This window comes from Caretta caretta, chromosome 10 (genome assembly GCF_965140235.1).
Source record: "Caretta caretta isolate rCarCar2 chromosome 10, rCarCar1.hap1, whole genome shotgun sequence".
Taxonomy (NCBI): domain Eukaryota; kingdom Metazoa; phylum Chordata; order Testudines; family Cheloniidae; genus Caretta; species Caretta caretta.
The window spans coordinates 195,400-213,029 of NC_134215.1; the positions used below are offsets into that span (position 1 = coordinate 195,400).

General features: G+C 45.0%; 2 protein-coding genes across 4 annotated transcripts in view; one reads left to right on the forward strand and one right to left on the reverse strand.

Moving 5' to 3' along the window:
* The window catches only part of GNPTG (N-acetylglucosamine-1-phosphate transferase subunit gamma), a 25,750-nt gene extending 18,773 nt beyond the window's left edge, over positions 1–6,977 (reverse strand). The window contains exons 1-5 of one of the 2 annotated variants that reach the window (XM_048867919.2): positions 6,818–6,926; positions 6,529–6,583; positions 1,859–1,926; positions 1,200–1,254; positions 1,017–1,100 (exon numbers count right to left, since the gene is read on the reverse strand). In XM_048867919.2, coding sequence (XP_048723876.2) covers positions 1,017–1,100; positions 1,200–1,254; positions 1,859–1,926; positions 6,529–6,583; positions 6,818–6,863 — 308 coding nt within the window. In that variant the 5' untranslated portion in view covers positions 6,864–6,926. Of the gene's footprint in view, positions 1–1,016; positions 1,101–1,199; positions 1,255–1,858; positions 1,927–6,528; positions 6,584–6,817 lie in introns of both variants that reach the window. The other variant, XM_075133341.1, reaches the window with a different exon arrangement.
* On the forward strand, positions 6,939–16,816 carry TSR3 (TSR3 ribosome maturation factor). 2 transcript variants are annotated; one of them, XM_048867920.2, is made up of 6 exons: positions 6,939–7,073; positions 8,036–8,252; positions 11,271–11,464; positions 14,313–14,486; positions 16,449–16,512; positions 16,590–16,816. In XM_048867920.2, the coding sequence occupies exons 1-6, from the start codon at positions 6,974–6,976 to the stop codon at positions 16,741–16,743; spliced, it is 903 nt and encodes a 300-aa protein (XP_048723877.1). In that variant the 5' UTR covers positions 6,939–6,973; the 3' UTR covers positions 16,744–16,816. The 2 variants fall into 2 exon arrangements, with proteins under 2 accessions (XP_048723877.1, XP_048723878.1); XM_048867921.2 differs by having other exon boundaries at positions 16,610–16,816.
* Positions 16,817–17,630: the final 814 nt, after the last annotated feature.

A 17,630-nucleotide genomic window follows, 5' to 3' on the forward strand; every position in this document is an offset into this window, starting at 1 on the left:
TAAATGGAAGAAGGCTGGAGGTATGGTATCTTCAGAGAATGGAATTTATTGCCCTGTTGGTCCAACTTAGCCCAAATTTGTTGACCATTAGGACACATTAAAAGTACTATCAGCTTTCCCAGGCTTTCCTGGGGTTGTGAGATGGGGAAAATTTTATTTTAGTGGAAAGGGAAATCTTTATAAAGACATAGAATACACTTAATTTTTGAGCTCTTAGAGCGTCCAATAATAAAACTCATACTCAACAATAATGCCTCCATTTTGTAGTTATGTCAGTTCTGCCTTAAGACTTTTTATTTTGTGTTTTAAGAGACATGATCCCATATATGGGATAATTCCCATTCCTGGCAATCTCAAGCAGTTGATGTAATGCTACACGTGACCCAGAAATGGGAAAAGGATTGTTAGAAAGAATACTTACCTTTAGAGACCTCTTTCATATTTTACTCTTGGCATATGTTAAGACCAAGTAGGATTTCCAAATTCTGGATTCTCATGGCTTAGCTAACATGCAATTTTTAAGTTTAAAGCAATAGCCACCAAAACTCTATTTTCATCATTAGCTACAAAGTAATGAGAACAGCAGCAACTAGATGATGCCTACAGTTGAAAGATGTCAGATTGATTTATTTTACATATTCTTAAATTAAGTCTCAAGAATAAAATGTTATAGTCAAATAAGAACTTATTAATTATTAAAATAAATGGCCAAGGAGCCTAATTTACTATAAGTCCATGATTTGGCTATTAGAAGAGGTTTAACAAGATACATTTTGCAGTACTTTCACACAAATTGTGCTCTCAGTTACACCCTTACAACCTCATCAGCTTCTACAGGATAGTGGCATTGGTGTAACTGAAAACTGTTTAGGGAACAGTGTTTGGACTGAATGCCAAGATTAGTTTATTTTCAAGGTAACGTAACTATAGCTAATTTAAAAAGTGCTGATTTCAGGAGTTCTACAAAGAGTGCAACTCACAAACTAAAGTAAAAAGAAATGTCTGGATTGTCTCACCCTAAAATTCCACTGTAGGCATTCCACCGAAAGGTCTGCTCGTGCTGAGTGACATTATGGAAAGGACAGAACTCATATTTATACCTAAAGAAACAAAATATGTCAGATTTTAAAAAATAAAATGAAGGCCTATATCACTGCCAATCCTAAAAATACAGTCAGGCACCTAAACCAGTTACTCACGTAGATTCCACAAAACTGAAACACTTGCCAGCAAGCCTAAAGAGATGTGCAGGACCTGAAAATAAAATGAAATGGCTTGCAAAAGGGACAATGGGTTGGTTAAATTTAAACAGAGTTATCATGATCAGAGAATTGTATGTATACAGGTTGCAGATTTAACATTCTACAGAGCATAAGGCAATCAGCATCCAAGAAATCTAAACTAAGGTACTTATTTTGCCCTAGTTACTATAGTATCTTCGTGCCTCAATCTTTAATGTATTTATCCTTCAAACACCCTGTGAGGTAGGGAAGCACTGTTATTCCCATTTTAGAGACTTGGAATTGAGGCACACAGAGAGTCACACAGGAAAATTATTTTAACTAGGTTAGGTGCTATATAAGTGATAAGTACTAACTGGTAGCATCTGGGATGCCAATAATTATCTGTGAAATTTAGAGAAGAAATTATTCATCCATAAGGCTAAGAAGCATTTTCATGATTGGATTAAAGAACATGGACTAATCATGTAGATATTATACTGTGGTAAGTGCTTCTGCCAAAGTCTATCTTACTATTAGACAACTGCAATCAAAAATTACACACACAGATTCTTTTAGAGATTATATTCACAAAAGTGGTATTAACTACACATATAATAACTGACATTTGCACACACCTGAGGTTGGGGAAGGTGCCATCTTTGGAAGGAGCCTGTTTGTCTGAGGTAGGAATGGGTTGTTCAATCTTTTAAAAAAGAAAAAAAGACTAATTTAAAATGATTTAGACTAATTTAAATTTTTTTTTCCATTTGCAATGAGATTAAATTAGAATATTTTTATCTAGGTATTTAATATGTCCCCCAGCACCCTAGTATCTGAGCATCTAAAGGACTGTCATATTGAAAACAATAGCCAAAACCATCAAACCTGGATTCTAAATCCATATTTACATACCTGAATAATAATAGTCTGATTTTCAAAGGTCCTGAGGACCTATAGTTTTCATTGTCTTCAATGAGAACGACATGTATGATCACATGAACCCCTCGTAGGGTCATGGTTACTTACTGTAACTGTGGTTCTTCTTTGAGTAGATGCAGCCATCTTAGGTGACTCACAAACAGTATGCACCCCAGGAGGCGAGGCTGAGTCTACCTAAACAAGGATTGCAGGACCGCCCTACCAAAACTTGCATCTACTCTGATGATAGGTAATGGCATAATGGTTCATAACTGTATGGATCGATGACCACACAGCAGCCCTGCAAATGTCCAATATTGAGATGTCACCGAGGAATGCTACTGACATTGCTCTATCTCTCGTAAAATGAACTCGCACCCACTGAGGTATAGCCGAAGCTATTTCATATGCAGTCTTGATACAGCATGTTATCCATTTAGAGACCATCTGTGAAGAGACCAGTTGCCCCTTCATGCGATCTACATATGACACAAGCAGATGAGGCAAGCATGACACAGTTTAATCCTGTCCATATAAAAGGCTAGACATCATCTGACATCTAACCTATGGAGATGCTACTTCTCCAGAGGTCAATGTGTCTTAGGAAATAACACCACCTGGTTCAAATTAAACTGAGCAACTTTAGACAAAAATTTTGGGTCTGGTCATAAAGTCACTTTTTTCTTGAAGAATTGTGTATAAAGGAAAAGGAGTACTTGTGGCACCTTAGAGACTAACCAATTTATTTGAGCATAAGCTTTCGTGAGCTACAGCTGTAATAAATATGCTCAAATAAATTGGTTAGTCTCTAAGGTGCCACAAGTACTCCTTTTCTTTTTGCGAATACAGACTAACACGGCTGTTACTCTGAAACCTGTGTATAAAGGGGCTCTGACATCAGAGCCTGGAACTCACAGACTCTCCTTGTAGATTATCACGACCAGGAATGCAGTCTTATGACACAAAAGTTGAAATGAACAAGATGCCAGGGGCTCAAATGGAGGTCCTATCAAAGTCACTAAGACCATGTTAAGGTCCCACAGAGAAACCGGCTCTCAGACAAGATGATGGAGATGAAGAAGCCCTTTTAAGAATCTTGCTACCATGGCATTGGAGAAGACTGATCTTCCCTGAATGGGGGAATGAAATGCTGACATCACTGCCAGATGCACTCTCAATGAGCTACGCACAAGGTCTGACAACTGAAGGTGAAGCAAGTACTCCAAGTTCTTCAGAATGCCCCAAGCTGCAAAGATGACCCAGAGGCCTTTGTCTTCATGGACCACTCGCGACTATGGGAAAAATTCCTGCTGAGATGGTTTGCGAGATGATTCTGGACCCCGGGCAAGTGATCAGCTATGGGAGGAATATGCTCCTCAACACGGAATGCTCTCCCTTGCCTGTTCACATAATACAACATGGTGGTATTGTTGGTAAGTATGTGAACCACTGAACCCAATATGGTCCAGAAAAGCATGACACGCATTATAAATGGCCCGAAGTTCCAACACGTTGATATGAAGTGGGGCCCCTGCTCCAGCCACAGACCCTGAACTTTCACGGACCCCAGATGTGCTCCCCAGACCATCGGGGAGGCACTGGTTGGTTATGGCCAGACAAAGGGAACACCCTGACAAACATTCTCCAGAAGTGTCCACCACTGCAAGGAGTCTAGGAGCAATGGAGGGAGATGGACCTATTTGTCCAAGAGGTGAAGAGTCAGACAGTAAACTGTCCAGAGCCATATTTGAAGGGAGTGAAGCCACAGCCTTGCAAACTATACCACTTACATACAAGTGGACATATGGCCCAAGAGCCTCAGGCATATCCAAATTGTCATCGAAGGCTGCAACTGCAGACTTAGGCAAAGGTAGCAAATCGCCTGAAAATGGTCAGTCAGCAAAGATGCTCTTGAACTCAGATTCTGTTGGGGCTTCAATAAACTCAATTTTATGAGGGGGAACCAAAGTTGACTTTCCCGCTGTTTAGGATGAGATCCAAATGGTTGAGCAAGCATAGTGTAGTGTTGATGTGAGAAAGGACTGTCTCTCTGGAGCTGCCCCTCAGTAATCAGTCATCCAAATACAGGGAGATGTGACCAAGACCATCCAATTGGTAAAAACCTGAGAGGCAAAAGAGAGGCCAAAAGGAAGTGTACTGAAAATGGCACTCTGCCATGATGCATCGAAGGAATTTTCTCGTGGCTCAGCAAAATTCCCAACCAAAAGTACGTGTCCTAAAGATCCAGAGCAGCAAACCACTTGTTCTGAGACCATGTGGGGAGAATAGTCAATAGATTGACCATTCAGAACATTGTGTATCTGATACACTTGGTGAGGCTGTGAAAGTCAAGACTGGATCTTACCCCTACCTTGGATTTGGGCACCAAAAAGTACCTGGGCCCGGTGTTCCAATGGAACCTCCTCCACTGCTCCCAAAGCCAGTAGAGAGTGAACCTGCTTGAGGAGCAGTATCTTGTGAAAGGGGTTCCTGAAGAGGGACAGGGAAGCAGGGTGGGAGGAAGGGATGGAAAGGAATGAATGGCATAGCCTGATCTGATGCTGCTTAGGATCCAGCTGTCAGTGGTGATCGAGCCCCAAGCCTTTTGAAAGCAACCCAGCCTGTCCCCAGCAGGTGCTGCTTTAGATGAAGATCCCTTGCCATCTAAGTGGCATTTTGTGCACTATTTGGAAATTGAATACCACTCCTTGAAGTGGACTTTGCCCAAACATAGCAAGCATGCATGTGGGGATTGTTGTTGGGATTGCTCCCCCACAAAACAGATAATGCTTAATCCCTGGTGAGGGCATCACCACAGAAATACTTAAATAAAAGCTAACTAACACTAAATCTAACTAGCACGATACTAAGAGTACTAATTAATTACATTGGACCCTCGCTAGAACGCGGAATTTGGGATCCATGCACTGTATCGCATTATAACGGGGACCGCGTTAAAATGAATTGCAATTAATTAAATTTGGGATCCATGGCCGCAACCGCATTATATGCGAATTCACACTATATAGGCACGTATTCTAGCGAGGGTCCACTGTATATACAATTTAAAAAGTCACTAAGAAATAGAGATTGTGAGGTTAGGAACCACAGAGAGCTCTGACTCCAGCCCTAGGCAGTAAGAAGAAACTGAAGGGGGTTGAAAGAAAAGGAGTACTTGTGGCACCTTAGAGACTAACCAATTTATTTGAGCATGAGCTTTCGTGAGCTACAGCTCACTTCATCGGATGCAAGGGGGTTGAGGCAGTACTGCCTCAGATAGCCAGGGGAGGAGCTATGAGCACAAGACACTCTCACACCTAAGTAGAATACATGGTTGCACCTAAAATCATCAACCTGGACACCCAATCACACTGGGACAAATCACCAAGCCAAAAGACCAGAGCCATTTCTGTGTCATCAGACCTGAAACCAGACTGAAAGATAAAAGAAATCTAGGGACTCCAGATGATGCCAGTTACCTCACCATGACCTTTTCACGTTTCCCCAAACACGGCAAGTTGAAGACATAGCAATACATTGGCAATGTCAGAACATGGTTTCTTACATAAAAGGGCCAAACAGCCACTTCTTAGAGAGAACCTGGTCTACTGCATCCTGCCCTCCTTTAGGAAAGCTTTAGACATCTCAAGGAATGGACTCAATTTGTCTCATTACCCATTGGCACAAGGTCCATCTCACAGGTAATAGCCCCATCCTCATTCCTAGAACGCTATGCATTATTTTCCAATCGAACCGATGCTCAGCATTCTGGATTCAACTTTGGTTCTAATTAGATTTGGCTTTAATTCTTAAAGCCAGCTGCCTGAGCAACAGCATCACCTACAGGTGCCATCTGAAATACCCCAGGTGACAGTCCCTAGATCTGAACTTGTGACTTGGAGGCGGGTAGTTCTTTGTGTGGCACTCACTTGATCACAGAGAGCAGGGCTGTGGTTAGATCCTCACAGCAAAAAAGTGTGTGATTTTACATCAAGATAATTACTTTAGTGTAAAATCCTTGTGGAGGCAAGGCACTGTAGTTTTAACCTTGATGCAGCTAGTCAAGATAAACCCCATATGAGGGAGCAGTTTTTTCAACTTGCCACATCAAAGTACAAACTACCTTTGCCTCATTTCCACTAGGATTTTACACTGAAAGAGCTCTCTTGGTGTAAAAACACATTTTTATTTTTATGTTTTTTTCTGTAAGACAAGTTTGCTCAGGGTGCAAACCACAGGCCAAGGAGGTTGCCAGGAAGATGAGGATCATCACTGCCAAACTTCGTGTCTGGGATAGAAGTAAACGTGCCCGGCGGACGCAGAGGGATAGCAAATTGCTGTCAGTAACAAGAAAAGGTCAGCACGGGGAAGTACCAGGGCCACGCACCCAAAGGTGTTCGGCTCCTCCACGATTTTCATTTTACCAGCTGACGTAGAGAGACCTATAAGAAAGAGCGGAGAGGGCACGGTCAGTGGGGGGAAGCTCGCTGCGCTGGCAGCGGCCGCGGGGCTCACGGGGACCCGCCGCGGGCCGGCTGCGAGCGTGTTGGGGGAGGGGGCCTCCCGGTCGGCGGCGGCGGCGGCGCTGGCGGGAGGGGGGCGGCCGGGGGCCCGGTTCCGCCCCCACTCCGTACCACCCACGTTCGTGGGCTCCCTCCCTTCCCCGTGGCGCTCACCGAACCCCGCGCTCAGCAGCGCGAGCAGCAGCGCCCCGGCCGCCATTGCTCCCGGAAGCGGAAACGCCTCCCGGGGAACCGCGCAGCGCGGCGCCTTCCGGTCCGGTCCGGTCGGCCAGGCCCGGCGGCGGCCGAGGTGCGGGCGCCCCGCCAGCCATGGGCAGGAAAAAGCCGTTTCGCCGCCCGGAGGGACGCGCCCGGCGCGCGCCCAAGTCCCTGGAGACCTTCGCGGCGGACGCGCAGGCGGCGCTGGCAGGTGCCCGGACCCCGCGGCTTCCGCCCCAGGGGGCCGGTTACCGAACCGCCCCCTTTGCCCCACGGACCTGCCCGCCCGCCGGGGGCGGGGGAGACGCCGCCGGGGGCGGGGGAGACGCCGCAGGCCTCCGCCCACGCCCCGGTGATCGGGGAACAGGAGACGCCGAGCCGCACCCGCCCCAGCGGTACAGGCCGCCGCCTAGCTCCCCACTGCCTAATGGCACAGACCCAACGCCCCGTCCCGCGGCCCCCGCCGGCCGTTGCTGCCCCTGCCCGGCCCCTGTTCATGGGGCTGCAGCAGGCGGCTGGGGCGCCGGCTCTGGGCTGGGGCCAAGGGGTTTGGCGTGTGGGAGGGGGCTCCAGGCTGAGCCTGGGGCAGGGGGCTGAGGGGCAGGGTGCGACCTCTGGGAGGGGGGCTGGGTGCTCTGGGGGCTGGGATGCGTGAGGGGTGTCTTAGGCGGCTCCTGGTCCGTGGCACAGCGGGGTTAAGGCAGGCTCCCAGAAGCAGCCAGCAACTCCCTGGGGCCGCTGGGCAGGGGCCTCTGCGAGCTGCCACTGCCTGCAGGCACTGCCCCTGCAGCTCCCATTGGCCACAGTTCCCAGCCAATGGAAGCTGCAGAGTCGGCGCTAGCAGCAGGGGCAGTGCGCGGAGACCCCCTAGACCTCCCCAGGGGCCGTAGGGACCTGCTGACCGCTGCCACGAGGGGCCAGGCGGGCAGGGAGCTTGCCTTTGCTCTGCTGTGCTGCTGGACTTTCAGCAGCCTAAAATCTCCCGGTTTGGCTTCAGTAGCCTCCGGAAGATAGAACCCGATTCTGGGAGACGCCTGGAGAAACAGGGTTGACAGCTCTAGCTGCTGCTGAGCCGCACCTGCGGCGGGGGTGGGGAAGCCACTGCCAAGCCCCACTCCTTCTATAGTCTTTGGGCCTCTGAGGAGAAGGCTGAGCTCTGCTCTGTGTTTGCAGCCTGCGTTCAGCAGGATGGCGCTGGAGAGGGGGATGCTGCAGAGGTGAGATTCCCATGCCCTCTTGCCATGTGGGAGCTGGGACACTGCGATCCCAAGAAATGCACGGGGAGGAAATTGGCTCGCAAAGGCCTGCTCCGAAACCTGCGTCTCAATCAGAGATTCCCGGGGCTCATCCTCAGTCCTATGGCAACTCAGTATGTCTCTGCAGCTGACAAGTAGGTTCCATGTGAATTGCAGTCCTAGAGTGTTATTTCTTAGGTACAAATCCACTATCACATGCTTATTTACTTCTTGCTGTATTATGAGTTTTCATAGAGAGGTGCTGGTGTTCATTCTGTGCCGATGTTAACAAATGTACTGTTAGCTGATCTAAGGAAGACGTTTCATTATTTGATTGTCAACAAAAATGGTAACATGGGGGTATCTTGCCTTACCTATTCCGTTAATATAGTTAATTATGCATGGAAAGTAGCTTCCTTTTTCTTTAACAGGCCCCAGGATTATGCAGAGATGCTGATAATGGGTCAGATGTACTGCTTTTTATCTATCTCTTTATTTATTTATTTATAAATCAATATTTGATACAGTAAAGTGTGGTTAATATTATGAGGCCCACAACTAGTGTTTCCTAGTGATTCCATATCTAAAGTGCCCAGTTCATGGTAGCTTTTTTTTTTTTTAAACTGCCAACTATGAAATCCAGGCTTCAAATTTCAGAAAGTCATAGAATCATAGGACTGGAAGGGACTTCGAGACCTCATCTAGTCCAGTCCTGTGCATAAATTTCAAGACCAGAAGGGACCATTCTGATCATCCAGACTAGCCTCCTGTATAACACAGTCCATAGAACTTCCAAAATAATTCCTAGAGTAGATCTTTTAGAACATCAAATCTTGATTTAAAAATTGTCAGTGAGGGAGAATCCACCAAAATCCTTGGTAAACTGTTCCAATGGTAAAAATGTATGCCTTATTTCCAGTCTGATTTGATTAGCTTCAGCTTTCATCTGCTTGATTGTTACACCTGTCTCACTGGTGACTGAAGAGCCCATTATTAAATGTGTTCCTTCTGTAGGTACTTGTAGCTGCAGGTGATCAAGTCACCCCTTAACCTTCTCTTTGTTAAGCTAAATATATTAAGCTCCTGGAGTCTACTAATCATTCTTGTGGCTCCTGTCTCACTCCTCTCCAATTTATAAACATCCTTCTTGAATTATGGACATGAGAACGGCATACATGATCTCAGCAACGGTTACACCAGTGACAAATAAAGAGGTGAATAAACATCTCTACTCCCACGTGAGGTGCCCCTGTTTATGTATCCAAGGCTTGCATTAGTCTTTTTGGCCACAGCATTGCAGTCAGAGCTCATGGTCAGCTGATTATCCACCACCAACCCTAAATCTTTTTCAGAGTCTCTGCTTCCCAGGATAGAGTCCCTCGTCCTGTAAGTATGGCTTACAGTTTCTAGCTGTTTACATTTACCCAAATTAAAACACATACTTTGCATGCACCCATTTTACCAAGCAATCCAGATTGTTCTGAATCAGTGACCTGCCCTCTTCATTATTTACAACTCCCCAAATTTATCATCTGTAAACTTCTTCATTAATTATTTTGTTTTCTTCCAGGTCATTAACAAAAATGTCACATAGTGTAGGGCAAAAAATTGATCCCCAAGGGACCCCCATAGAAACCCACCCACTCGATGATGATTCCCCATTTACTGTTACCTGGGGACCTATTAGTTACCCAGTTTTAATCCATTTAATCTGTACCATGTTAATTTTATACCTTTTTAGACTTTTAATCAAAATGTCATGCAGTACCAAGTTAAATGCTTTACAGAATGCTAAGTATAGTACAACACCAGTATTACCTTTATCAACCAAACTTGTAATCTCATCAAAAGGCTATGAAAATTAGTTTGACAGGATCTATTTTTCATAAACCCATCTTGAGTAGCATTAATTCTATTAACCTCTTTTAATTCTCCAGTAATTCAGTCCCATATCAGCTGCTCCATTATATTGCCTGGGATCAAAGTTCAATTGAAATCCTATCTACCCTTTTTAAATATTGACACCATATTAACTTTCTTCCAGTCTTCTGAAACTTGCTCGGTGTTCTAAGATGCACTGAAAATCAATATTAGTGGTCCAGAGAGATCCTTATCAGCTCTTTTTTAAAATTCTTGGGTGCTGATTTAAAAATATTTAACTTTAATAGCTGCTGTTTCATATCTTCCTGAGATGCTAGTGGAATGGAACGAGACTTGTCATATATCTACATCATCTGTTTTTCCAAAATACAGAATATTTACTGAACACTTCTTCCTTTATGCATTAGTATTGATAATTCTGCCATTTTTAATCTAGTAACGGACCAGTACCATTAAGACTTTTTTTGTTCCTAATACTTAAACATATTGTCCTGAACTGAGCTGACCATAGATTTATCCTTGTGTCCCTTTGCTTCGCTGGTCAATTTTCTACAATTCCTACCTTCTGACTTCCATGTATGTTTTTTTGTTTGTTTTTTATAGCTGCCTCCATTTTCACACACACAACCAGATTGTTGGTTTTTAATCAGTACAACTTTTTTCTTTGATTGTGGCTTTTGGGGCATCTGGTAAGGTGTTCTTAAACAATTCCCAATTATCAGTCACATTTTTCTGATTAAATTCTTCTTCCCAACTGATTTGGCTCAACTGTTTTCAGCTTTGTGAAATTGGCCCTTTTAAAGCACCAGCAATATATATCACTGGTCTGAACTTTACTCTGCTTGCACATTGTGATTGTCATGATCACTTGTACCTAAGTTACCATTAATTTTTAGTTCTGTGATCAGTTTCTCTTTATCTGTGAAGGTGTGTTCCATGAATCAAGTAAGAAAATAATCAAATTCCTGCTAACTAGAGCACTTATTCTCGGGAGACTTGACACTGTAGAAGTGATGGTATCTTGTGGAGCTTGAAAAAGGTCCATTCTTTCACAATGAAAAGATGGTTTTGTGGTGAAGGCACACGCACTAAGAAGAGCTGAACTCTATGTTCCTAGCTCTGCCATATACTTGGAGTGTTTTGGCAAGTCAGTTAACACACGTATGAAAAATTGCTTGTTTGCACTTTGGGGGGGGGGGTAGTTCTTGTACACAGTACGAGCCTTAATCCAAAGAACTAAACATTTAAAATGAGATATTAGATGCCCAACTACAATAAAGTTTGTTTTTCAGACAGGTTGTAGCTCAGAATGGAGTTGCAGTCATAGATTGCTCGTGGGCCAAGTTGGAAGAAACACCATTTAGTAAAATGAGGGGAGGCTGTCTCCGACTGTTGCCTTACTTGGTGGCAGCAAATCCTGTAAACTACGGCCGACCGTGCAAGCTGTCCTGCGTGGAAGCTTTAGCTGCTACTTTCTGTATTGTTGGTAAGGCTATAATGTGGAGCTAATGTGAAAAAAATCAGGACTGTGTGTTCGTTATTGTAGTTTTCTTTTAAGTAATTTTTTGATCAACATCTTGTTCAGTGGACAGATGTAGAGAATGTTTTGTTCAAGGTCTGTATCTGTCATATCTTAAAAGATTCTTGAGCATCCAACCCTGCACTATCAAGCACTAAATAAATACAGCAAGTCCTGGAGTGGTCCATTATGGATTCTGCTCTTTACTTCTAGGTTTGACCACTTTGTATACCATTACTAGTATCCACACATGTAATGCCTTGTCTTTGGTTACTTCACTTCCATTGTGCTCTGAATACAGTTACTCAGGCTCAGTCTTATCTTCTCCAGTGGGGCATGCGGCCGATCATCAGTGAGAATACCCTATCTTTAACTCTTGAAGGCTTTTCTCTTAGCTAGAAGGAGTAGAGTTGTTTCAGGGGATCATAAACAGAGCTGGTTTGAGAAAAGCTTCAATATTTCCTAATGAAGTTACAATAGAACCCCATTTATCCAAGCCTCCATTATCTGGCTGTCCGTATTAACCAAACCAGGGCTGACCACCCAAGTGGTGGGGCTCAGAGGTTCCAGTTGAAGCCAGAGCTGACAGCAGAAGCTCTGCCAGCCAGAGCTAAAGCTCTGTGCCCATTCTCCAGATTAGTCTAATTTTTTATTATCGGATTTGGCCCTGCTCCCAATTAGATTGGATAAATGGGGTTCCACGGTATTGAAAACCTTCATTGGTTGGTTCTGAAAAATTTAAACCAGCTCTTGTTGTGTTGGAATAGGAGTCTTGGCTGCAGCTGGGCCCCCACCCACTGTGGACCTTGAAGATTAAAACTAGGGCCTCAAATTGGCGCTACTGAGAGTGTAGGCATGTGTGGACCTCCCTCGCTGTCAGTCTCTGAGGAAAGCCATGCTTCTTTGCTGGAATAACAATCTAAGACAAGGGGGAAGTTAGCGGTCTCTGGGCTCGATCCCTCCAGTGGTGTAGAGCAGCGAGTGATTGGGGCCCAAGCGCTCAGGTAGGGCAGGGCACCAAAGAGTCTAAAGCCCAACCCTCAGGTAGGGTAAAGCCAGGTATAGTGTGGGAACCCAGGCCCTCAGACAGGGCGGGGTACCAAGCACAGTCTAGGGCCCCAACCCTCAGGAAGGGCAGACCACTGAATAATCTGGGGACCGCAGCCCACAAGCAGGGCAGGGTACCAGCCATCTAGGGCTCCAGCCCTCTCAGACAGGGATAAGAACCCAACAGTCTAGGGGGACCCAGGCCAGTGGTAGACTCCCATAGGCCTCCTGGCCAAAGGTGCGGTGGCAGAGGGTAGGGTCACACGGGTCCACCTGACTCCACCACATCATAGCCCAGGGCCCTAACAATGGCAGAGGGTTCTGCCACTGAGTCAGCAGGGATCCAGCCACAACATGCTGAACCAGACTCAGGCAGCGACCCAGCCAGACCATAGTCGGCTGTCCCTGGGCCATTTCCTACCCTTCCCTTGGGGTGTACCTGGATCTCTGGATTGTCCTCTGTCTCCCCTGGGTACGCTGCAAGCAGTAATCCCAGCTGCTCCTCAGCATCGGGCATGTCTGGTAGCTTGGGCAGTTCGGATGAGTCCTTGGGCCAGCGAAAGCCCACAGCAGGCTCTGGCTCCAGCAGCAAGGTAGAAGCATTTGCCTCCCTCAGTGGCTTCCACCCAACTGAGCTACAAGGCCCGCCTTTTATAGGTCCTGCTCCTGCCTTGCCCCTCTGCTTCTGGCATGGCAGGCATGATTTTCCTGGCTCTGCCCATCAGGGGGCATCTGGCCCTCCCTCACTGTCAATCTGAGGGAGGCCATGCCTCTTTGCTACAGAGAGCCAGTGGGCAGCTTTGATGTGTTCATTGTATTTTCCTGCTAAGGAGCTGGTCACTTTATTCTGCACAGACTGGATTTTCCATGTTGCCTGCATCTTTAGCCCCAGATACAGTAAGTTTAAAAGGTCCACTGTGGAGGTGACATGTCATTTTTTGTGGCCAGATCCTCATTCTAAAAGAAGAGGTGCAGTATCCTGGCAAGCTAGAGGTAGAAGATGCTTACTATTATTGCTAGATATCAAGTGTAGTCTACTAGTAACCAGAGGAGATTTGTACCTCCTTAACAAGTGGGTGGCAGATGCTCTGATAGTGAGTGCCAAGTCTTGGCTGCTCTTTGATATGTTTCCATTTCACATCAGCAACACATCAGTCCTGAATGGGTTTAGTTCGAGCCAGCTGCACATCCTCCTCCTGCTAATCTCTGGAAGGTATTGGGACATGTTTGGGATGAGGTTTGGTGCATCTGCTGGGGAGGAGATAGAGCTGGTGGTCATCACATATTGTCAGCAGAGCCTGTGATATGTCTCAACCTCTCAAGGTGGTCAAGGAACAGTTGTCCATTGCCACTCTGAGTCCTGTTAGAGAAGGAAGACTGAAACCATCATAGACCCACACTTTCCACTCTGAGGGCTTGGAAGTGGGTTAACAGTAGACTTTGGCTGATTGACTGCTGCATAGAGAGCTACCTTTTGTTTACACAGTACTGTACAACATTTTATATTTCCACATTCAGGAGACTGATTAACTAGAACGCAGTGGATTTCTCCTGGATTCACTTGAGGCACTCAAGTTAAGTCTCCTGTTTCCAGACCTAGATTCCAAAACATTCAAAGATGCTGACAAATGTCTCATGTATCACTGTTTTAGTGACAGATGCTATGCATTGAACTTACGCTGATTGAATATCAAGGCAGCTGTAAGCTTTTTTTTGTTATGAGTCCCATGTTTGAAGAGAAGCTGGTCATATTTGTTTTCTATTTTAGGGTTCTCTGATCTAGCCACCATTCTTCTGAGAAAGTTTAAATGGGGAAAAGTGTTTCTTGAATTGAACAAAAATCTCTTGGAGAAATATGCAGCCTGCCATTGCCAGGAGGAGGTGCTGAAAGTTGAAAAGGAATTTTTAGCAAGTGCACAAGAAAGAGAAACTGAAGATATAGGTAAAAGCCTCACTTTGAGTGACCTTTCCATGTGGTTTCCTAACAATTCCAAATGCTCTGTTGCTAACGATGAAAAAAGATCTCAGTAGGCATTACATGGACATAAATTTACCAACAGAGTGGCTGCCCTGATTAGTTTTATAAAGGATGTTTTCAGGGAATTAAAGAAGAAGGAAGGTAAACAGCTCACTTGTTACATTTACAAGTGCTGAACTGGGAAGTTTGAACACTGAGGACTGATAAATATGAGAAGACCTAGAGAGGAGAAATATTGGCACAAATTTAAAACTAGATTCATGTTTGTATTGTGGCAGTTCCTAAAGGTCCCAGCCAGGCGTCGGGCCCCCAGTTTTGTGGGCACTGTACAGACAGAATAGAAGATTGAAAATCCCTGCCTGAAATGCTATCTAAAAATCCAGACAGATGTAGTCAGTCAAAAGTAACGTACTAAAAGTATAGTACAATTCCTTCCCAGTTTCCATGTCTCACAGCTGCTGCCAGTTTCCCGTGTTCAGGCTCCTTCAGTGATTTTTCAGCCTGCATGTTCTGTCTCCCCTCTCACTCCCCCTTGCTCATGGGAAAGCACTTCATTGCAGGAGGCACACAAAAAAATCCCAACACAAACTGCCCAAGTGTGTGTGAAGGCCGCAGTTCTTAGCCACTGTCACTTCCCCTCCCTGCTCTGGGTGCATAAGTCCCATGCCCCTCCCTAGGCTAACAATGCGCTGACAGTTCACATGACCCAAGCCTGCAACCATGGTGTCCTGGCTTTGCCAGTAACTTCTCCCCACAAAGGTGGGAGGTGGCGGGTGCATCTCATCCACATTCTGAGGGGGAGGGCAGGCAGCCAGCCCCTGGTGTCTTGGCTAAGGGGATGAAACTGAATGAAAAGTTAAGCTGAATAACAGACATCTTCTTGTCCCTGGAGTATATTAGTTTATGGAATAGAATAGTCTCCCTAGGGAAGTGGAAACCCAGTTACTTGAAACATTTAGAAAAAGAATCCCTAAACTCACCTGAGTAGATCCGAAGGAACAAGGCTATTCTGGTCCTTCAGAAAGGCAGGCGGACTAGATGGCCTCTGTCACGGTCACAGGGCTAGCTGCACTTGTCTCCTTTCTGGTCCTTCTGAGTACAGCCTTGGTTGTCAGGCTTTGTGCCTTTACCACTTCTGAGATGGAATTCTGCAATTCTCCCACTCTTAGACTGGGCCCGGGTCTACTCAGACTCTTAACCTTTTGGAAACTCACTGATTTCCAGATGGAAGTGTCAGCTGGAATTTCTGATGATGAGACTTGGGTTGATTTCTGGCCCACTCTGAGGTGAGGCCAAGTTCAGACTCATTTACTCAAAATCATCTTCCCTCCTGTCAGGAGCCCCTCTCCAACACTTTTATCAAAAGCTATTTATGATTTGCAGAGGCTGTGTATGTATACTCACCTGTATAGCAACCGACAACTGTACAGAGGAGGTTGTATTACAGGGAGACTTAATATAAGCCTCCCCTCTACTTACTACAATCAACCTTAAAGGTCCCTGGGAAATGTATACTTTATTGCACTGTAAAGGAGTCAGTTTTACTTTAATTTATATCTGTTTTTCTCAAGCCAAAACTGACACATTCCACTGCTTGACTAAAGGCAATTTGTTGTGAGCTTTTCTTAAAGTATCTGCTTTCACTTAGGTTATGGATACAGCTGTCAATGAGGTGGAGCTTAGGGCCAACATTTTCAGACGTGACTAGTGATTTTAAGTGCTTCAATTTTTTGGGCACTCAACTGGAGATGCCTTAAAGGGAAGGGGCCTGGTTTTCAAAGTGTCAAGATGAACAGCAGTGCTTCACTGGATTTCCTCATATAGAGCCAAATGTTGGCTTAGTCAATAGAATCCCTTTAATTTTCCTCTCTGAGTGAAGAAAGAATCTTAAACTTAACACTTACCAGATGTAATGTTTTTTTTCAGATCCATTTGATGTTGACTCAGGAAAAGAATTTTCAAATCCTAACAGACCAATCAGCTCCATAGGGTAATTACTTTGTTTTCATTCTCCTTTCAGAAAGTTCTTTTGCTTTTATACCTCTGAGAAAAACTTCTTATTTTCAGAATGGCACAACATGATGAAGAATCTGGTGAAGAGGATGGCAGTGACAGTGGTGATGATGATGATAGTACAGAAGATGACAGTGAAAAGTTTGCTGCACAAACAGCCAATAAACCAGTTATTTGGAAGGGAGTTAAAACAAGACTAAGAGATTAAAGAATTTATAAAAGTGAGTTTTGAAAATTTGTGTAAAGAAACCACGAATATAATTGAAAGGAAAATTTAAAAATGTTGTCAAGACTTTTTCCATGAACAGTGAAATGACTTGGGCTCCACTCCTGCAACTGGGTTTTTGTGGGGGACCACTGTGCCTACTCCATTGACTTCAGCAGGACAACAAGGAGGCACAGGGGTCTGCCTGCATATATCTCTCTAGCTGAAGCCTTTATGTCAAGGGTTATCTGCACATTAGTTCATGGCATGCTGGGGTATGAATCTACCCTCCAATAGTCTGCTGCAGCCAAACTGTCCATGTGCATACTGCTGATGCACATTAATAATTCCTCTTTGTAAGGGGACTAAACTAAACCACATTAGTGAACTGTTAATGCGCATCAACAGTTTTTACCCCAAGCAGGTCTGTCGTGCACACTGTGTAGAGTATAAGTCCAAACGTGAATTGATAACATGGAGAGCTGGTTTCACTCTTTGGGGGTGATAGAGCAGAGGGGAGTAGTCCAAGTATCTGGTAATTAAGGACTTGGCCTAAACAGATTTTGGGAGACTTGGGACTCAAAACGCTGTTGGGGTCACCTTGCAAGAAGTAACTAGGCTGCTGGAAGCCAGGTTGAGATTCTTATGCTGGCTAGTGGTGTCAGGGTTTTGAGCCATAGTGGCATAGCATTAAGGAACCCAAGGTTACAGGGCGTGCAGTGACAGAATCCCTTAAACATCAGTGGCCCAAGGAGGAACAAAGGAACATGAAAGAAAACTGGTTCAGATATTGCTTCTCTGCTCTTTAAAGCAGGATGGCTTTCAGGGATTTCTCTCAGTGGTTTGAGCATTGGCCTGCTAAACCCAGGGTTGTGAGTTCAGTCCTCAAG